The sequence below is a fragment of the Bos taurus genome, chromosome Y (genome assembly GCF_002263795.3).
Source record: "Bos taurus isolate L1 Dominette 01449 registration number 42190680 breed Hereford chromosome Y, ARS-UCD2.0, whole genome shotgun sequence".
NCBI lineage: Eukaryota > Metazoa > Chordata > Mammalia > Artiodactyla > Bovidae > Bos > Bos taurus.
The window spans coordinates 7,304,913-7,327,584 of record NC_082638.1 but is presented as its reverse complement, the minus strand read 5'-3'; the positions used below and the strand labels follow the sequence as shown (position 1 = coordinate 7,327,584).

At 42.8% G+C, this 22,672-nt stretch overlaps 1 protein-coding gene across 1 annotated transcript in view; it reads left to right on the top strand.

Moving 5' to 3' along the window:
• Nucleotides 1–1,242, top strand: part of ZRSR2Y (zinc finger (CCCH type), RNA-binding motif and serine/arginine rich 2) — a 55,467-nt gene extending 54,225 nt beyond the window's left edge. The window contains exon 11 of the mRNA XM_059884060.1: nt 775–1,242. Within this exon, the coding sequence (XP_059740043.1) occupies nt 775–1,196 (422 nt within the window). The 3' untranslated portion in view covers nt 1,197–1,242. The remainder of the gene's footprint in view (nt 1–774) is intronic.
• Nucleotides 1,243–22,672: the final 21,430 nt, after the last annotated feature.

The window sequence follows — 22,672 nt, the reverse complement described above, 5'->3', positions numbered from 1 at the left end:
GCTGTGCAGATAAATTTTATAGTAACTTTTTTGCTGGTGTACTTTGAGACACAGTTCTTAATTTTAATGAAATTTACTTCATCTATTTTAAAAGAATTTTATAGTTTAAGTCTAGGGTCTATCTTAAGTTAGCTTTTGTATATAGTGTCCAGGAGGATGGTATCTGTTTCACTTTTAACTGTTTTACGTATTTGAGGAATTTATTGCTATTTTACTAAGCCCCAGTGGGATTATTAAAATAGATTTAGTTTGACAAGAATGTTTTGTATTAAGAGGCCTTTGTAAATTTGAAACTAGTATGCTAATATTTATCATCTTATTTTAAAATAAAAGGAAAATATGTGTTCTTGTACCCACAGAGAGTGCTGCCATTTCACTAGTAATTTTCTTACTACTACCACTCTGCTCTCAAATCACACTGCCACCTAGACTCCAAGGCGTGTGTTCTTTACCATTAACTTGGGATCTTCACTGTCACTATGTGGGATGGTGAAACCCTAGAAAAGTGTGGGCACAATTTGTTTGGTTGTGTCATCCAGTGAGGAAATGGGATGTTCTTACTAAGTTGTGAACCTTTACCATTTGTAATGCTAGTTTGTTAGAACATTTGAATGTTTTTGAAATCTGTGAGTCTGAACTGTGAAATCAGTTTGGACAAGCTATTTTAAATACGTGGGAGAAAACAGGCTTATCACACTGGTACACCAGCACTGTACCTTGTGAAAAGGATGAAGTGCCAGCAGTAAATGCTGTTTCCTCACTGTGCCCTTGCAGGTTTATTTGAAATACAGCAGTGTCCCAGAGGGAAATACTGCAACTTTCTTCACGTGTTCAGAAATCCAAACAATGAATTTTGCGAAGGAAATGAAGACATCTACTTACCTCCAATTTGGACTGGCTCCACCTTTGGGAAGAGCTCAGTGAGGAGGGTGAGGCTGGACCACCATGACGACTACTATAACCTGCAAAGGAGGAGGAGGAGCCCTGTGTGGGCCCACTCCTACAAGAGGAAAGACGAGGCTGACAGGAAGAGGAGGAGTAGTCATGAGGGCGAGAAATCTCAAAAACATGGGTCTAGAAGCCGGGGAAGGCACAGTTCTCAAAGCAGCGGAAGAAAAAGGGACCACAGCAGCAGGAACAGCAGCCAGAGCTCCTCCATGAGCCGTGGTGGGAGGAGGTTGGGGAGCAGAGACTGAACTTTTCAGAGCCGCAAATCCAAATAAACTTCCTTTATCACTTTAACTAACTTTGTCACTGTGTTCTTCAGTGATTGTATACCTTATTATGTTGTTCAGTTGCTCAGTCATGTCTGACTCTGTGACCCCCTGGATTGCAGCATGCCAGGCTTCCCTGTCTGTCCTTCACTGTCTCCCAGAGCTTACTCAAACTCATGTCCATTAAATCGGTGATGCCATCCATCCATCTCATAATCTGTCATCGCCTTTCCTCCTGCCTTCTATCTTTCCCAGGATCCAGGTCTTTTTCAGTGAGTCAGTTGTTCGCATCAGTTGGCCAAAGTATTGCAGTTTCAGCTTCAGTATCAGTCCTTCCAATGAATGTTCAGGACAGATTTCCTTTAATATTGACTGGTTTGATCTGTTTGCTGTCCAACGGACTCCCAAGAGTCTTCTCCAGCACTGCATCTTGAAAACATCAATTCTTTCGTGCTCAGCCTTCTGTTTTTAATTAAAAAATTTTTTTTGCTCAACCTTCTTAATGGCCCAGCTCTTTCATCCATACACGACTACTGGGAAAACCATAGCTTTGATTATACAGATCTTTGTTGGCAAAGTGATGTCTCCTTTTTAATACACTGTCTAGGTTTGTCCTAGCTTTCCTTCCTAGGAACAAATGCTTTAGTGCTTTAGTGAACTCTATTCTTCTTTCATTCTGCATCCTTTCCAGTGGAGATTTCTTTTCCAACCCATATACAGCCCACAACAGGGAGCCTGCAGGGGCTTATTCCCCTCCCCTCCACTGTCTTCTGTAATTTCTTTTTCGTTGATCTGTGGTGAACAAGTAAGTAGCTATGAAAGTGTTAGGGGAGGCATACTGACTGAAACTGCCCACTCTGGTCAGGCCCTTTAGTAACCATTTGCGTGAGTTGTTTTATGACAGGAGATCCTGATAAGGCATATGGAACTAATAAGCCACCACCAACCGGAAGAGTTTGGGAAAGGTCAAAAGGAGACACCAGTTATCCATCCACTTCCCAGAATCCCTCTCGCTAGCATCCATCTTCGCTGAGCAATGTGTGCGCCACTAGGAAAGCCTGAATTACAGTGATTGGCCAAAGACCACCGGGAAACTGATCCCATCACCATAAAACCCAAGACTTTGAGCTATGTGGCAGAGCTATTCTCTTGGGTTCCCTTACCCTACTGCTGTCCACCCAGGTGTTCTTTCCCAATAAAATACCTTGTTTTGTCAGCAGATGTGTCTCCTCAGACAATTTCTGAGTGTTAGACAAGAGCCCAGTTTTGGGCCCTGGAAGGGGTCCCCTTTCCTACAACGGAAGCAGTTTATCTCTGGCCAAGGTTATGTTCTACTGTGTTCCAAAGGTGCCATAGTCCACTGCACTCTAGTAGTTGCCACCCAAGCTGATGGGGCATCTCCTTTCCTTTCTTTCCTCTTCTCCCTTCAGCTGGGGATCAGGCCAGTTAAAGTTGTGTGAGCACAGCTCAGGCAGTTAAAAAGCCATTAGGGCACCTGCCTCTTGAGGAATCCTGTGAAAGGATAAGCAGACCACACTCCCAGAGCATTCACACACAGCAAGACAGTTTCCTGTTATGTGAGGCACATATTGATTCAAACAAAACACTGAACCCACTCTTCTGTGGCCTCTGCCTTTGAAGCAGATTCCTCGACTTGTCTTCTCTGCTACTTTTCATCTTCTCTACGATTGATTTACAAGAGCCTAGGAGTTCCTTTTGAGCCATCCTAAAGAGAGCCTTCTTTATTCAGGGAGTTGTCAAAAGATGAGTCACTGGTTGTCCACAGGAATCTTTTTTTCTGCTTTCCCCTGCATAGGCCTCATGGTGCCTTAGTCATAGGCTGTCTTAATTACAGTGCATACCCTCAAATAGGTGTTTATATAGGGTAGTGAGTGGCCTTGAGGGAGTGTACTTGGAAGGAACTGTTGGAGGAATGGAGACCCCTTCCAGGGCCTGAAACTGGGCTCTTGTCTAACACTCAGAAATGAATTGTCCGAGGAGACACATGTGCTGACAAAACAAGAGATTTAATGGGAAAGGGCACCCAGGTGGAGAGCAGTAGGGTAAGAGAACCCTAGAGAACCTAAGAGAACAGCTCTGCCCATGTGGCTCATAGTCTCGGGTTTTATGGTGACGGGATTAGTTTCCGGGTGGTCTTTGGCCAATCATTCTAATTCAGAGTCTTTCCTGGTGGTGGCACGCATCGCTCAGCCAAGATGGATGCTAGCGAGAGGGATTCTGGGAAGTGGACGGATAACTGGTGTATCCTTTTGACCTTTCCCGAACTCTTCTGGTTGGTTGTGGCTTATTATGTTTATATCCCTTATCAGGATCTCCTGTCATAAAACAACCCATGCAAGTGGTTGGTGCCTGGCCAGGGTGGGCGGTTTCAATCAGTGTGCTTCCCCTAACAACTCCGCGCTGAGAGACTTCATGCTCAAGATACTTCTTGGGAATTGGGGCAGAGGTCTCTTTCTTCTGTATCTTCTTCCTGCTGTGCATGGGTGTACGCCTGCCTAGCAGAGCACAAGTCTCTCTACCTGATCTAAGTTGGGGTGTTCCACATCTGAAACCAGCTTCCACCCTTGTAGTAACAGCAGTTTGTTTTGAAACTGTTGGCTCCTCTCAGAGATGAAATAGACAAGGGCCAAACAGGAGACCTAACAGGATGGTCATCTCTGGTCCCTGGAAACAGAAGGCACTTGGGGTGAGGGCTGCAGGGTTTGTGACTTTATTTATTTATTTTTGATTGGTTGATGGTGGAGCAACATAGCTATGCTCCAGCAATCTTGTGTTCAGTCTGAAGTTAGCATCCTCCACATGGGTGGGGGCTCCAGTGCTGTAGAACTCAAAGACAATGTTATGGATATTTCTTTGATTAGGAACTAGGGCCCTGTCTCAAGGCTGTACCACCATTTGTTTCTCCTGTGTTTCTGTATCCCCTCCCTTCCCTGATTAGCAATTGTTTGAATCCATCCTTTAGAACCCAGGGAAGGTGAATGAAGCCTATATCCTACAGATAAATGTAGAACACATAATAGATCTGTACTCCAGAGCCCCACAGAGTCCTGCTCAGTTTTAATTTAGGGAACTGGGCAACTATGACTGTAATAACTTCCTGTCAAAATGGGGCATAGGACTTCCTCAGCTTGGAGAATAGACACTGAATTGGAAATATTCCTGATCTGAGCCGTGTATGATTAAAATCTCAATCCTTTGTTCTGCCATTTGTTGTAACAGACCCAATTAGAAGTAGGTGGAGGAGGGATAACTGGAATTTTAATAGACAAATCCCTTTTTAGAAGCATAGGCCTGAAACCCAGTCTGGACCTGGCACTTCAGGGAGACTTCTGGCCAGGTAGCCAGTTGCCTAGTTTTGTAAAGTAAGGTTGCAGTTACTAGCTTCCAGCAGACATTGTTTTGAGATTGGTGGCATCTAAGCCTGACATGGCTCAGAAAGCTCAAGTGTTTAGCAATACAACGTCTAATCTGAAATTACACCCATAATATCACCTATTTTCCAGGATGTCTGAACCATAGCTACTCTATTTTGACTTTTAATTGCAAAGTTTTCCTTAATAGCCAAAGCAGATGTCATCAATAATGACGTCTGTGTTTTTCTAGGTATGAGAAGATGCAAGAATTGGAACTCATAAAATCTCCTGAAAAGATCTAACTATCTGAAGGCCTCTTCTGCCAGTTCCAGATTACAGTTTGCCTCATTCCTCATTTTCACCCTGAATTCCTTTCAGGGGCATTGAAAGTCAGCAGTTGTAGTGGCCATGATTTAATCTCTGTAGCTGTAGATGGCAAGTGCCAGTCTTCAGTTGGCAGAGCCCCTTTTTGCTCATAAACTTGCCCAGGATTTTGAGGGGAGCATTTCATGACCATTTTATCCCATGGTGCTGAGAATGTCCATTCTCAGGTTTGGCAAAGATTTTGTTGACAAGCCAATGTGCTGTTGCTGGACTAAACCATAAAACAGTATCCAAAATTCTCTGTACCACCTGTTTTACTAGCCTCCTGGTCCAGGAAAATATTCCCTCTTGTTGCTTCTTCCCATATCTACAAGAGTTACACTGTTACCATCATCGATCTCATATGGGTTATATATTATTCTATTAGAGGCCTCAGACACATTTGGCAGTGTAAGAAACAGCAATTTTGTAAAATAGGTGAAATACAAATAACATAGTCAGCAGTATTAGTAAAGTCACAAATAAGACTTAGGAGCTTCCATTAGATGTAGCCCAGTATATCTCAAGTCATCTGACTTAGTCTACTCTAGAGTCTTTTTTTTCCAGGGAAATTATATATTGGCAACACCGTCTTTAAGGCACATAGCCCAGTTTTCTAGTGTTACTAGACTGAATCCTTAGTATGATTTAATTGTTTCCAACACAGAGGAGACTTTAAACCTAAATTACCATAGCCTGGTGTTATCTATATAAGTCCATCCCATAATTGTGGGAGATTTTTTTTCTTCCTTTGCTGAAACTTTTCTTATTGCTGTGATTGAGCTTGAGTAATAGATAAAAGCTCAAATTTATGGCCAGAGTCAGAGCAGGCATTATTAATTCGCCCGGTGAGGGGATCCCATCACAGTAATATCACAGTGACCTGAATATGACTATAATTTTTTTTTTAAGTAAATTTTTTCAGGGCCAACCAGTTAGAGTCTTGTAGTAGAGAAATTTACCAAGGTAACCCAGAACTAGACACAGGTAATTGGCCACAAACCCAACAACTGGATTGCTTTCTAAAACTAACATAGGATCAGGCCTATGATAGAAAAGCATTTGATTTATATGCAAAGGTCTAAGAAGTCAAGAAAACATTATAAATGATCATACGAATCAGGTCCAGCATCTTAGACAAGCTGTCTACCTCTGATGTCGTCATCTTCTCATCCTGGTGTAGTGTAGTTTCTCCTCCTTGAGCATCATTTTAAGGTGAGATCAGGTCAGCTGTCTTCTGTATAGACCAATTCAGTGTAGGGGCCTTTGGAAGTGGGAATTAATCTAAGAGTTAGCTTCCCTTCAGTTTCTTTGTGCATGAGCTAGTTAAGAGTACCTGATGCAAAGGGACTTCCATCCAGGTTGGAGACAGTCCCTTAAATGATGTCTTTTCCCAGTCCTGGTTGCAGGTCATCAGGCATCTGATCTTCATCCAAAGATAGATTACTGAGATAAGCTTCAGAAACAAATTTAGGGTATTCTTTAGGAATTCAATTAAATTTTACATTATTATCACATTACAGCAAAGAACTATCTAAGAAATGAGTCATTACTTCCGTTAGACCTCCATTAACACACTGGGATTTAACATTTATTAAAACATTTTTCTCCCTACAATTACCCTCATTTTTATCAAATATAACCAAATTAAGGCTAGCTTGTTTGAAAAATAGGTCTGTTCTCAGGAATTTTGGTCTGATTTCAGTTCAGTCCAGTTCAATCACTCAGTCGTGTCCGACTCTTTGTGACCCCATGAATGACAGCACGCCAGGCCTCCTTGTCCATCACCAACTCGGAGTTCACTCAGACTCCCATTCATCAAGTCGATGATGCCATCCAGCCATCTCATCCTCTGTCATCTCCTTTTCCTCCTGCCCCCAGTCCCTCCCAGCATCAGAGTCTTTTCCAATGAGTCAACTCTTTTGCGTGAGGTGGCCAAAGTACTGGAGTTTCAGCTTTAGCATCATTCCTTCCAAAGAACACCCAGGACTGATCCTCTTTACAATGGACTGGTTGGATCTCCTTGCAGTCCAGGAGACTCTCAAGAGTCTTCTCCAACACCACAGTTCAAAAGCATCAATTCTTCAGCACTCAGCTTTCTTCATAGTCCAACTCTCACATCCATACATGACCACTGGAAAAACCATAGCCTTTTCTAAATGGACCTTTATTGGCAAAGTAATGTCTCTGCTTTTGAATATGCTATCTAGGTTGGTCATAACTTTCCTTCCAAGGAGTAAGCGTCTTTTAATTTCATGGCTGCAGTCACCATCTGCAATGATTTTGGAGCCCCAAAAAATAAAGTCTGACACTGTTTCCACTGTTGCCCCATCTATTTCCCATGAAGTGATGGGACCAGAGGCCATAATCTTCATTTTGTGAATGTTGAGCTTTAAGCCAACTTTTTCATTCTCCTCTTTCACTTTCCTCAAGAGGCTTTTTAGTTCCTCTTCTGCCATAAGGGTGATATCATCTGCATATCTGAGGTTATTGATACTTCCCCAGCAATCTTGATTCCAGCTTGTGCTTCTTCCAGCCCAGTGTTTCTCATGATGTACTCTGAAGATATGTCAAATAAGCAGGGTGACAGTATACAGCCCTGACATACTCCTTTTCCTATTTGGAACCAGTCTGTCGTTCCTTGTCCAGTTCTAACTGTTGCTTCCTGACCTGCATATAGGTTTCTCAAGAGGCAGGTTAGGTGGTCTGGTATTCCCATCTCTTTGAATTTTCCACAGTTTATTGTGATCCACACAGTCAAATGGCATTGGCATAGTCAATAAAGCAGAAGTAGATGTTTTTCTGGAACTCTCTTGCTTTTTTCAGTGATTCAGCAGATGTTGGCAATTTGATCTCTGGTTCCTCTGCCTTTTCTAAAACCAGCTTGAACGTCTGGAAGTGCACAGTTCACATATTGCTGAAGCCTGGCTTGGAGAATTTTGAGCATTACTTTACTAGCCTGTGAGACGAGTGCAATTGTGCAGTAGTTTCAGCATTCTTTGGCATTGCCTTTCTTTGGGATTGGAGTGAAAACTGACCTTTTCCAGTCCTGTGGCCACTACTGAGTTTTCCAAATTTGCTGGCATATTGGGTGCAGCACTTTCACAGCATCATCTTTCAGGATTTGAAATAGCTTAATTGGAATTCCATCACCTCCACTAGCTTTGTTCGTTATGATGCTTTCTAAGGCCCACTTGACTTCACATTCCAGGATGTCTGGCTCTGGGTGAGTGATCACACCATCGTGATTAACTGGGTCGTGAAGATCTTTTTTGTACAATTCTTCCGTGTATTCTTTCCACCTCTTAATATCTTCTGCTTCTGTTAGGTCCATACCATTTCTGTCCTTTAACAAGCCTATCTTTGCATGAAGTGTTCCCTTGGTATCTCTAATTTTCTTGAAGAGATCTCTAGTCTTTCCCATTCTGTTGTTTTCCTCTATGTCTTTGCATTGAGAGCTGAACAAGGGTTTCTTATCTCTTCTTGCTATTCTTGGGAACTCTGCTTTCAGAAGCTTATATCTTTCCTTTTTCCTTTGCTTTTCACTTCTCTTCTTTTCACAGCGCTTTGTAAGACCTCCCCAGACAGCCATTTTGCTTTTTTGCATATTTTTTCCATTGGGATGGTCTTGATCGCTGTCTCCTGTACAATGTCAGGAACCTCTGTCCATAGTTCATCAGGCACTCTATCTATCAGATCTAGTCCCTTAAATATATTTCTCACTTCCACTGAATAATCATAAGGGATTTGATTTAGGTCATACCTGAATGGTCTAGTGGTTTTCCCTACATTATTCAATTTAAGTCTGAATTTGGCAATAAAGAGTTCATGATCTGAGCCACAGTCAGCTCCCAGTCTTGTTTTTGCTGACTGTATAAAGCTTCTCCATCTTTGGCTGCAAAGAATATAGTCAATCTGATTTCGGTGTTGACCATCTGGTGATATTCATGTGTAGAGTCTTCTCTTGTGTTGTTGGAAGAGGGTGTTTGCTATGACCAGTGCGTTCTCTTGGCAAAACTCTATTAGCCTTTGCCCTGCTTCATTCTGTGTTCCAAGGCCAAATTTGTCTGTTACTCCAGGTGTTTCTTGACATCCTACTTTTGCATTCCAGTCCCCTATAATGAAAAGGACATCTTTTTTGGATATTAGTTCTAAAAGGTCTTGTAGGTCTTCATAGAACCGTTCAACTTCAGCTTCTTCAGCGTTACTGGTTGGGGCATAGACTTGGATTACTGTGATATTGCATGGTTTGCCTTGGAAACGAACTGAGATCATTCGTTTTTGAGATTGCATCCAAGTACTGCATTTTGGAATGTTTTGTTGACCATGATATTTACTCCATTTCTTCGAAGGGATTCCTGCCCAGAGTAGTAGATATAATGGTCATCTGAATTAAATTCACCCATTCCAGTCCATTTTAGTTTGCTGATTCCTAGAATGTCGATGTTCACTCTTGCCATCTCCTGTTTGACCACTTCCAATTTGCCTTGATTCATGGACCTAACATCATGATTTATATAACCATAATTGATCATAGACTTTTTATTTTGCTGAAACATTTGTAGAATCTCAGACTGAACTTTTAAAATAAAACAGGGCTGGGAAACTCACACCAAAGGCTTATCACTGATTTTGCCTAACAAATCTAGGTGAATTCTTCCCTTTTTAAGGTCTCAAAAATTCCTTGAGATTTTGGTACCTATTAGTGAGATAACCTTCCTAGCTTATTTGATAAACTTACCAGAAACCTGAGAGTTTTGAATTTCTGGAGGAGTCAGATAGAAAGTATAATTGTTTTGTTTATAACATATAATTTTACCAAATTATTTTCATAATTAGTTTGAGAGGAACGTTTTCCCTACTCCTGGAAAACGCAAGATTCAAATCTGTAATTTTTCAGATAGAAACCATAACAGTTGTAAGCATATTCGCGGGTTCATTCAGTCCTTTGTTAACTTTAATGAAGTCATCAGGTTTTTCATTAGAATACCAGGACATATCAAAATGTTAAGAACTCCATATAATTTCTAGCATATTTGTATTAGTAATTTTACTATACATTATAACATGAGCGGGTTTATTACTCATCTGCTAATCTTTTTCATGTAATTTAACCAACAAAAAGCCTCTTGGTGAAAGTGGAGAGTTAAAAAGTTGGCTTAAAGCTCAACATTCAGAAAACGAAGATCATGGCATCCGGTCCCATCACTTCATGGGAAATAGATGGGGAAACAGTGGAAACAGTGTCAGACTTTTATTTTTGGGGGCTCCAAAATCACTGCAGATGGTGACTGCAGCCATAAAATTAAAAGACGTTTACTCCTTGGAAGGAAAGTTATGACCAACCTAGATAGCATATTGTAAAGCAGAGACATTACTTTGCCAATAAAGATCCGTCTAGTCAAGGCTATGGTTTTTCCTGTGGTCATGTATGGATGTGACAGTTGGACTGTGAAGAAGGCTGAGCGCCGAAGAATTGATGCTTTTGAACTGTGGTGTTGGAGAAGACTCTTGAGAGTCCCTTGGATGGCAAGGAGATCCAACCAGTCCATTCTGAAGGAGATCAGCCCTGGGATTTCTTTGGAAGGAATGATGCTAAAGCTGAAACTCCAGTACTTTGGCCACCTGATGCGAAGAGTTGACTCATTGGAAAAGACTCTGATGCTGGGAGGGATTGAGGGCAGGAGGAAAAGGGGATGACACAGGATGAGATGGCTGGATGGCATCACTGACTCAATGGACATGAGTCTCAGTGAACTCTGGGAGTTGGTGATGGACAGGGAGGCCTAGCATGCTGCGATTCATGGGGTTGCAAAGAGTTGGAGACGACTGAGTGACTGAACTGAACTGAACCAACCAAATAAACACAGCTTAGTATCTCTCTTTGGGGTGTTTCAGTGGCCCTCTGAAGCACCCCAAAGTTAGCTAGAGGTCAAAAGTACGTCAGACGAATTCTCTTTAGGAAGTTTTATCGAAAAGATCAATTAAAAGGGTTTAGAACATTTGGTCAGATTTTGTCAATGTTGATGGGTGTATCATTTAGCTTTTTGATACGTCACAATAGGCCTAAATTCCAAGGCTCAAGGTCTAGTGAAAGTCATTTTGGACTTAGTTGACTCTAACCAGTTTTCTTATGGCTGTGTCACTTCTAACCAAATCCATTTATCTAACTAATTGAAATCCAATTTTAGAAAATCCTGATCATGCATAATTTTTTTTAGTATTTTTTCATACTTTTTTTTTTTTTTTTTTACTGAAAACACACTTCCTACTTTCCTTTAGCAACCAAGAACTAACTTCTATATTAACATTTTATAGATTGGTTAGCATAAATACCAGTGATAATTTCTAAAACCCTTTCTTAGAACATTTTCAGTTCAGTTCAGTTCAGTCGCTCAGTCGTGTCCGACTCTTGTGGTACAACAAGACCTTTGTTGGCAAAGTAATGTCTTCAGGCCCATTGTCAGACGGGAGGAAGGAAGGCTTTCCAAACCTGGGGAGGATTTTAGTTTAGAATAAGGCAAGCCACAGTAGGGGCTCCTTTGTTAGGAAAGCTTCAATCCATCCAGAAAATGTATCTGTGAAGACTAAGAGAAATTTAACCCTTTTTATGGGTGGCATGTGGGTGAAATCTACCTGCCAGTCTCTTGTTCAGGAAGATGTCCGCGAATTTAGTGGGTGTGAAAGGACGGGGGTGAATGTTAGGATTTGTCCGCTGACAAATGGTACAAGTTTGGGTCAGATTATTTAAATAAGTCGCATCTTCAGCTCAATAAAGTTGTGAAGGAAAGTCTTAAGTACTTTTGTAGAGGACTGGAAAAGGGAAAGTACATATGAAAGTAATGTGTGGATATTAGGCTCATCAATCTGAGCTATAGTAAAGACAGGACTAACAGAGGCAGCCTGCCGCTTTGCTTTGTGATCTGCTATATTGTTACAAAAGGAGATAGGACTATGTCTCTGATGTCTCTGGCAGTGTATTACAGCAGCTTGTTGTGGGAGCTGAGCTGCATGGAGGAGTTCAGAAATAAAAGAAGCATTGAGAATAGGTATGCCCTTCTGATATATATATATATATATATATATATATATATATATATATATATATATATATATATATATATATATATATAATAGGAATATATAATATATATATATGGATATATATATAACTAGTATATAGTTATAGACATACTTGGAGTCAGCTTAAATGTTTATCTTTCGGTCTTTGGCTAGGGTCAAAGCTTTGTAAGTCTGTTATGAGGATGTGTGAGCTGGGAGTGTGAGTCACTTGATGAGGTGAGGGGGGATAACTTTGTCAGGCTGTCCCTGGACTATAGCGTATCCAACCCTAAATAGGGCTTGCTTCTGGGCACTGCCATCTATGAACCACGATGGGACTTTGGGGTCAGAAAGAGGTTGATCAGTTATATGTTCAAAGGGATTAAGTGTTGTATCTAAGGTCTGAACACAGTCATGAGACAGGTGTTCTGCTTCTGGATCTGGTGTAGGGAGTAAGCTAGCAGGATTAAGAAGTTTACAAGGCATAAAAGAAAGGGATGGGTTGAGGAGGACTTGTAGTTGACAGGGCAGAGAATGGAAAGCCAAATGACAGAGTAAATCTTGGAAGGAATGAGGCAAGCATACATTTAGAGGAGAATTTTGGGTTAGTTTTTGGGCTTCAGGTATTGAGAGTGTGGTTGCAGCTAAGGCCTGGGCTTCAGGTATTAAGAGTGTGGTTGCAGCTAAGGCCTGGGGACAAGGTGGCCATCTGAGTGTGACGAGATTGAGTTGTTAAGATCAGTAAGCTAGAGGGCCCCATATTCCACGTGTGCCTCTTGGCACAGAATCCCTAAGGCATGTCCTTGTTGAGAATGTACAAAAAGGAAAAAAGGCTTGGCATAATCAGGTAAGTAAAGAGAAGGGGCCTTGCAGTAAATGTTTGATAAGTGTCTGAATTGGGGTGTGGAGAGAGGTGGGGCCAATAAGCGTTCATCTAAGTTTTTTTGAGTAGCTTGGTTTTGCGTGGAGGGCAAAATTTGGGACCTATGTTCAGAAGAAGTTTAAATAGGCCCTCTTGGTTTGGGGTCTGGGTGTCTATGTCAAGACTCAAATTCTCTGAGCTGGGATGATTTTGGATGTGGGAATGAGAAGTAATCTCATGTAACTGACAGTGGTGGAAGCAATTTGTGCTTTGGAGAGTGAGACTCTGTAACCCCAGTTGCCTAGGGGATTTCATACTCTTGCAGTGTGGAGTACACAGTTATGGCTAGAGGAACTACATAACAGTAAATCATGTACATATTGGAGTAAGGTAGTAGAACCTAGGTCTAAAGTTTGTAGGTCTCTTTGAAGGGCTTGACCAAAAAAAAATGAGGGCTATCTCTAAACCCTTGTGGTAAAACAGTCCAAGTTAATTGTTGAGATTGATATGTGTCTGGATCCATCCAGGTGAGGGCAAATAGGGGCTGTGAGGAGTGGTGTAGAGTTATAGTAAAGAAAGCATTTTTGAGTTCTAATAGAGTATGTCAGGGGGAATATGTGAGAGAAGGGTGTAGGAATTAGTGACCACAGGTGTACAGGTATTATGGCCTCATTGATCTTGCAAAGATCTTGGACTAGACACCAGGACTGGGGTCCCTTTTTGAATGCCAATATAGGGGTATTATAATGAGAACAGATAGGCCGCAAAAGGCCAGGTTTGAGCAGTCTGGAGATTATTGGTTTAAGTCCTTGTCAGGATTCTGTGGTCAGGGTATATTGAGTTTGGGTTATTACTTGAGAGGGATTCTTAAGATAGACCTGTATGGGGGAATGGTGTCTGGCTACTGATGGGGTTTGGTGTCCCAGAACTGAGGATCAGGGGAAGGTCAGGGGACAGGTTTTGGGGGTGAGGGCTGGCCAGGGGTTCAGGTGCCATTTGGGTGCAAAGAATTGATATGGAATCTAAGAATGTGAGGTGTATAGAAGTTTGTAGCTTAGCCAGAAGATCACATCCCATCAATGCCACTGGGCATTGAGGAACTACTATAAAAGAATGTGTTCGTGTTGTTTTGCCAAAGGAACAAAGGAGGGGAGGGGTTATTTTGGGATGCCTGAGACTCCTTTGATGGCCACTTCTGAAGGTTGGAGAGGGCCCTTAAAGGAGGTTAAAAGTGAAAAGGCAGCTACAGTGTCTATTAGGAACAAGAATTTGTGTCCGGCCACCATGCCAATTACCCAAAGCTCTGAATCTGTATGGGGCAGACTTGGCGTGTGGAGCTTAGGCTCTGTCACTGGAATAACTCAGGCACAATTGGATCATCTTTTACCTCATTCAATGAACCGTGGTCTGGGGTACCAGGGCCTTCCTGAATCTGGTTCCTGGCCCATTGTTGTTGGGCCTGGGGTGAGCCCTGAGATTTGGTGGGTAGTGTCTGAGGATAGTCCATTTTCCAGTGGCCCCATTGTTTGCAGGTGGGGCAGGGTTTGGTGGGTGGCCAGGGGTTTGGGCAGGACTTAGCCCAGTGTCTCCTTTGGTTACATCTGAAGCAGGGGCCTGGAGGGTTAGCTCCCATATGGGTGGGCTGAGGTTGATCGGCCAAAGGGGTTGAATTTTTTCTTTGGATAGCTGCAGCGAATAAAGCATATTTGGCCTTTTTCCTTTTCTTTTTCTTTTTTCACTTCTTCAGCCCTATTGTTGAAAACTTTAAAGGCTATTTCTAGGAGATCTTGCTGAGGGGTTTTGGGGCCCTTGTCTAACTGGCGTAGTTTTTGGCAAATATCAGGGGCTGACTAGCTTATGAACTGGACATGTAGGTACAGAACTCTGGTGGGGAATGGAAATATCTAGCATAGTTTATTTTTGGACTGCCTCAGTAAGCCATGAAAGAAAAAGGGCAGGATTTTCATCTTTGTCTGAGTCACTTCCCTAATCTTATTGTAGTTAACATGAATATGAGAGCTTTATAGCATTCCTTCTAGTAAACAGGTGATCATCTGATGCAGGTACAGGATGTCGGCATCTCCTGCTTGATATGTCCACCATGGCTCACATCATCAGCCTCCAGATTAATCCTATCTTGGTTATGGAGCTGATCAGCATGAGTCTGGGCTGCCTGCCAAATTCACTCCTTTTCATCAGGGGTTAAAGTGGCATTTAGGGTGTAATAAAGATCATTTCAGGTTAAATGATATGCTTGTGTAAGGTGGAGGAATTCTTTTCTGTATCTAGTAGGATTTTCAGAAAAGGATTCCAATTTTTCTTCAGTTTGGTTAATATCAGAAATTGAGAAAGGCACATCAACCCATGTAGGGCCCTCCGGATCCACTACCTCTCTGAGCGGAAACATGTCTTTGCTTCAGGTCCTAGCTGATGGGGGTTGGGGGGTGGGTTGGGGTGGAAATCTCTTTTGCGGTTTCAGGGTCATCATTTCCTGTTTTGGAGGAGGAAGGGCTAGAGAATGGGGTCTCGTCTCCAGAAGCTTTCTCTCTGGGGTGGTAGGGAGGAGGCTCATCTGCTGTGCCAAAATTGGAGGCTGAGGGCTTAGGGGGCTTTTAGGGATTTTAGATTTGGATTCTTTTGTAATGGAGGGGGAGAGAGAGAGGATTTGATAGGTAGAACAGCCCTTGCAGAGAGAAGGACAGTTTCTAAGCTCCCAGAAGGCTTGAACCTAGGGACCTCCTACCATTTGCCATTCCATTTGAGGTAATTAGTGAGATCTGATAAAATATTGAAATCAAAAGTGCTAAACTCAGGCCAGTGATTTTGGTTATCCAGTTGGTACTGAGGCCAAATTTTAGCTCAAAGTGTCTCCAGTTTATTAATCTTGAGATCAGTCAAGAGTAGAGGTTTGAGATTTTGTTTTATGCAGGCCAGGGGAGAGTCCTTTGAAACAGATTGGCTTGACCCCATAGCAAATGGCTAGTGACTGGTTGAGAGCAAAGGTTGTCACCTAACCTTTTGACTGGGCAAAAAGAGAGAGAGAGACTCTGAAGGAGGGAGGGACGTCCCCCAAGTACCTCCCCGGAGGGCCTTTTGGCCAGGGGGTTCCCTGGGAACCCAGAAAGGACAATAGTCTATGGCACCCTAGAGTACCATCTGAGTTTACTTGGGCTACTGGGTCAGGTGAGAATTCATGGTGGATGGAAGGAGGTCGAATGGCAAAAAGACTCTGTCCTGGAGTTGGTCGGTCTTGCAGAAAAGAAAGTGTAAAGAGAACAGGAAGAGAGAGATAGAGAGACCAATATTTCTCAGGGTACATGGAAAACCAATAAAGCCCTTACACAGGACTTGTACCACTCACGAAGGTGCAGCACGTCCTGTTGAGGAGGTATTAAAAGCCCAAGTGGGTAAGTGAGCTCGGCAGGCTTCCACGCTCTGAAGAGCTGGCCGTGGAGAAGAAGGAACCTCAACCTCCTGGGTTTCAGCACCAAAAAATGTAGGGTAAGGGAGTTAGAGAAGCCGAGATTCGGAAGAACGAGACCACTGAAGGAGTCTTTGGGGCCTAGAAAAGAAAACAGTTTCAAAGGCCCTTGCTGAATCTTCTAACTTAGGAGAAAACAAAACAGAACTTTAGGTCCCTCCCTGATGCTCCAGGCCGGTTGCATCTATTTGGGACTTACCACCCCCTGTCCAGAAACCTTCCACCCCCTACACCTGCCCAGAAGATTTATCACCCCCTGCCCAACTACAAATGCCATCTCAACTAAAGAATACCCAAAACATCCCTCTTGATTAACGTTTTCCTTATCACTTCCAAAAACCTCCCTATAAATATGGAGACTCCCTGATCTGTCTCTGTCGGGAGCTGTGTTAGACATTACTGACAAAATGGAGGCACGGCCCCAGCCCCCTTGCCTCATTCCGCAGGCATAGACCCGGGATGACCAAGTTAGCTCTTGTGATTCTGACTTGTTTCTTCCTTTCTTCAGTTGAGTTGGCTGGAAAGAATGTTAAGGTGCTTATTGTTTTTGAGAGAAGCGTGAGAAAGCACAAAGCCTTCTGCAGTTGTGCCCAGAAAATAATCTATAAAGTAACCATTGACATTTGTTCGAGGATTTTTACAAAGAATGTCCCAGGATGAGCATGTAGGCCGCAGCTTGAGGCATGGGAAGGATTGTTGTCTGAGACCTGTTTGTGAGGGATATATTTATAGCAAAGGAATTTTGCTGAGCTTAGGATTTAGGAATAATTAAGAATAGCTAGAAGCCTTTTTAGGAGATACTGAGCTCATGTGAAGAGTTGATTCATTGGAAAAGACTCTGATGCTGTTAGGGATTGGGGGCAGGAGGAGAAGGGGACGACAGAGGATGAGATGGCTGGATGGCATCACTGATTCAATGGATGTGAGTCTGAGTGAACTCCGAGAGTTGGTGATGGACAGGGAGGCCTGGTGTGCTGCAATTCATGGGGCCGCAAAGAGTCAGACATGACTGAGTGACTGAACTGACTGACCGAGCTTAAGATATTAGGCACAAGCAGGATTTAGAAAGATAAGAAATAAACTGAGGAATGTGGTATGCAGCCCAGACATAAGCATGAGTTACAATGTAATCACAAGTAAACACTATTCTGAGAGAATGACTAAAGCAGGAACTCTGAAGGGCAATGAGACAATAATCTGGGTGAGGGGGAACTGAAAATGTCAAACCTCTGACCTGCTGCTTTTGAAAAAGTATAAAAGAGAACCTGATGCTTGAAATAAACATGTAGTCCCAGTCAGAGGCTACATCATTTCCCGCCGACACTGCTCATCCCTTCACGTTGATCCCCTGGCTGCTGGAGCTGGACTCTGGCACCTCTCCATGCTCAGCCTGGTCATTAGGCCGACTGTCGCCCCTCCTTGCCTGAATAAAGGTAACCTACTTTGTGGTTACTTTCCTCTTTCTGCCTTGGCCTGAACTATACCTTACATTGTTGGTGCTGAGACCTGGGAAGGGGCGAGGCACTCATCTCACTCTCTCTCACTCTCCCTCTCCTTGTTTTCCCTTTTCCTGGAGTCTGGGAGCACCAACATCCTCCAAGCTCACTTTTCTGCCAGGGCTCAAGTTCCCCCTGGGATGCCCAGTGCCTTCGTGAGCGGTGCAAGCCTTGTGGTAAGCCTTTATTGATGCTTTTTGTACCGCCAGGCCTTGGCTCTACCCCTTTTCCCTCTCTCTGTCTCTGACAACCTCCGGAACAGGGAACTCTTGCCATTCGACTGCTCTACATGCAACACTCCACTCAAGCCGGCCCCTAGATTAAGGCAAGATCCGGATGGTGTTCTAGAGGCACCCTAGAACTCAGTCCTCTCTGGGTCCCAGGGAACCCCGGCCCAGGGCCACTCTGTAGGCGACACTGGGGGATGCTCTACCTCAACACAGAGCTCTCTTCTCATAACTCCTATTGTGACCATGGGTGACGACTCGAGCTCTCAATAGGAGCCTCTGCTTGCCTTTGAATTATAGAGTCTGGCCAATCTGTCCCAAAAGATTCCCCTCTCTCAAAAATCTCAAACTACTCTCACTGAACTCAAAGCTAACCATTTAAAACAACTCTACACACAGATTTGGCCTCAATACCAATTAGACAATCAAGACCGCTGGCCTGAAGTCAGCACATTTGACTTTAACATTCTTCAAAATCTCACAGACTTCCTTAAATGGAATAGCAAGTGGTCAGAAGTCCCCTATGCCCAAGCCTTTTGCCCTTCGGAGCAGGCCCTCTCTATACAAGGCCTGCTCCACCCACGAGGTCCTTCTATGCACCTTGCCTCCCAAGCAAAAGGGCTCTTCTTTCTCAACTAACCACAGACTGTGACCTTCTGCACCCCCAGAGTTCGACCCAGTAGATGAGCCCCCTCCCTACCCGCCACCCCACCAACCCTCTCCCCCTTCATCCAACTCACCTACTGGCCCAGAAACCTCTCCTGACTTCCCCCTCAACCCCGCTACCCCATCTCCCTGACTCTCCCTCCCCCTGCCCCACCTTCTCCCCTTGCCACATGGTCACGTACCCAACACGTTTCCCCTGAGAGAGGTGGCAGGACCACAGGGCCCAACCAGAGTCCATGTGCCACGTTGATTGTCAGATATGAGCAAGATAGAGGAAAAGTTAGGATCATTTTCTGAAAATCCTACCAGATACAGAAAAGAATTCATGAGACTCTCCCAGGCCTATAACCTCATGTAGAGTGATGTATATTATGTCCTAAATGCCACTCTCACCCCTGACAGAAAAGACTGTATCTGGCAAGCAGCAAAAGCCTATGCTGATCATATACATAACCAAGACCGGGATAGCCCAGTTGCTGATGAGGCGGTGCCTCAGTTAGATCCCCACTGGACTTAACCAGGCCAGTGACACAGATATCAGGAGACTCAATCATATGATTACCTGCCTTCTAGAAGGAATGCAGAAAAATACTCATATCCATGTCAATTATGATAAAGTCAGAGAAAACACCCAATGGGCAGACAAAAATCCAGCCTTATTCTTGGCACGCCTCACAGAGGCAGTCCAGAGGTATACCAACCTAGATATCACCACCCCAGCTGGGTTACTCTACCTTCATGTTCAGTTCATCAGCAAGTCCGCCCCTGACATGAGACACAAGCTTCGACAACTAGAAAAGGGCCCTGAGACCGCCCAAAGAGACCTCCTAGAAGTAGCCTTCAAGGTGTTCAATAATAGGGAGGAGGCTAAGAGAGCAAAAGAATGTAAAAAAAAAAAGAAAAAGAAAAAGAATGTGAGAGAAAAGCTAAATATGCCTTTTGGTGGCAGCAATTAAGGGAAGAGATCAGCCTAGCCCAAGTCATCCCAGAATGGGGCTTAAGACCCCATCCCGGACCCTGCTTCCGATGCAACCAGTCAGGACACTGGGCAAAAACATACCCAAACCCGCGCCCCCCACAAAAGCATGCCCAACCTGTGGCCAATGGGGGACACGGGAAGATAGACTGTCCCTAAGGACGCCCTGGCACCCCGGGGAGGTCCCCACCTCCCAGACCTCGAGAGTGGAATGTCCACAGGGATGTCCTGGTGCCTCTGGGGAAATCCCCACTTCTCCCCAGAACCGCAGCCCAACCCTACGAGAGTTGTTCCAATGACAGGGCCCAGGTTCCAGCCCCCTAGCCTGTGTCCTGAACAGGAGCTCGGAACTTAGGGTAGACGGGGTAGTGGCTGGAAAAAAGACCTCTTTTATAGTAGACACGAGCCACGTTCTCTTTCTTTTTTTTTTTTTTGAATCTGTATGACCCTATGGACCGCAGTCTACCAGGTTCCTCTGTCCATGGGATTTCCAGGCAAGAATATTGGAGTGAGTTGCCATGCCCTCCTCCAGGGCATCTTTCTTTCTTTTTTTTTTTTTATCCATGTTATATATGCAGTGTGTGTGTAAATGTTAGTCCTCAACTCCTAATTTATCTCTGCCCCTACTTTGGTAACCACAGGTTTGTTTTCTATGACTATGAGTGGATCTATTTCTGTTTTATATATGTTTCATTTGCATAATTTTTTAGATTCTACATATGTATTATCATATGATATTTGTTTTTGCCTGGCTTACTTCACTTAGTATGATAATCTCTAGGTCCATCCATGTTGTTGCAAATGGCATTATTTCAGTCTTTTTATGGGTGAGTAATATTCCATTGTATATATGCACCACATCTTTATTCATCTGTTGATGGATATTTAGGTTGCTTTCACGTTTTGGCTATTGTAAATAGTGCTGCTGTGAACAAATAGGGCACATGTATATTTTCAAATTATGGTTTTCTCTGGATATATGCCCAGGAATGGGATTGCTGGAGCATATAATAGTTCTATTTTTAGTTTTTAAAGGAACCTCCATATTGTCCTCCATAGTGGTATAAATGTTCTTAAACACACCTCTTCATGCCTTGTAGATGGAGTCACTCCCATCCACTAGTGTGCACTGTTCTCAATAAAGAAAGCAAGTACCATTCTTTTTTTGGGGGTGGGGGGGGGGGCTTGATGCTGAGATGCAGAGTGTGGTTCCCAGAAAGGAGCTTGATGGGGCCACTCTCTGCTCTTGGTGCACTACCTCCATAACAGCATCAGTAAAAGTGAACACTATTTTATTTTATTTTTTTAAGTTTCTTTTTTTTTTTTTTTAATTTTACTGTGCTTTGCTTTAGTGAACTTTATAGATACATGTTTGTTTTTTTTTTTCCTTGTTAATTTTCTGTTTAGTTGATCTATCCATAGGTGTGAGTGGGGTATTAAAGTCTCCCACTATTATTGTGTTATTGTTAATTTCTCCTTTCATACTTGTTAGCATTTGTCTTACATACTGCGGTGCTCCCATGTTGGGTGGATATATATTTATAATTGTTATATCTTCTTCTTGGATTGATCCTTTGATCATTATGTAGTGACCTTCTTTGTCTCTTTTCACAGCCTTTGTTTTAAAGTCTAATTTATCTGATACGAGTATTGTGACTCCTGCTTTCTTTTGGTCCCTATTTGCATGGAAAATCTTTTTCCAGCCCTTCACTTTCAGTCTGTATGTGTCCCCTGTTTTGAGGTGGGTCTCCTGTAGACAACATATGTAGGGGTCTTGTTTTTGTATCCATTCAGCCAGTCTTTGTCTTTTGGTTGGGGCATTCAACCCATTTACGTTTAAGGTAATTACTGATAAGTATGATCCCGTTGCCATTTACTTTATTGTTTTGGGTTCGAGTTCATACACCATTTTTGTGTTTCCTGTCTAGAGAATATCCTTTAGTATTTGTTGGAGAGCTGGTTTGGTGGTGCAGAATTCTCTCAGCTTTTGCTTGTCTGAAAATCTTTTGATTTCTCCTTCATACTTGAATGAGATCCTTGCTGTGTACAATAATCTGGGCTGTAGGTTATTTTCTTTCATCATTTTAAGTATGTCTTGCCATTCCCTCCTGGCTTGAAGAGTTTCTATTCAAAGATCAGCTGTTATCCTTATGGGAATTCCCTTGTGTGTTATTTGTTGTTTTTCCCTTGCTGCTTTTAATATTTGTTCTTTGTGTTTGATCTTTGTTAATTTGATTAATATGTGTCTTGGGGTGTTTCTCCTTGGATTTATCCTGTTTGGGACTCTCTGGGTTTCTTGGACTTGGGTGATTATTTCCTTCCCCATTTTAGGGAAGTTTTCCACTATTATCTCCTCAAGTATTTTCTCATGGTCTTTCTTTTTGTCTTCTTCTTCTGGAACCCCTATGATTCGAATGTTGTAGCGTTTAATATTGTCCTGGAGGTCTCTGAGATTGTCCTCATTTCTTTTAATTCGTTTTTCTTTTATTCTCTCTGATTCATTTATTTCTACCATTCTATCTTCTAATTCACTAATCCTATCTTCTGCCTCTGTTATTCTACTATTTGTTGCCTCCAGAGTGTTTTTAATTTCATTTATTGCATTATTCATTATATATTGACTCTTTTTTATTTCTTCTAGGTCCTTGTTAAACCTTTCTTGCATCTTCTCAATCCTTGTCTCCAGGCTATTTATCTGTGATTCCATTTTAATTTCAAGATTTTGGATCAATTTCACTATCATTATTTGGAATTCTTTATCAGGTAGATTCCCTATCTCTTCCTCTTTTGTTTGGTTTGGTGGGCATTTATCCTGTTCCTTTATCTGCTGGGTATTCCTCTGTCTCTTCATCTTGTTTAAATTGCTGAGTTTGGGAGTCCTTTCTGTATTCTGGCAGTTTGTGGAGTTCTCTTTTTTGTGGCGTTTCCTCGCTGTGTGTGGGTTTGTACAG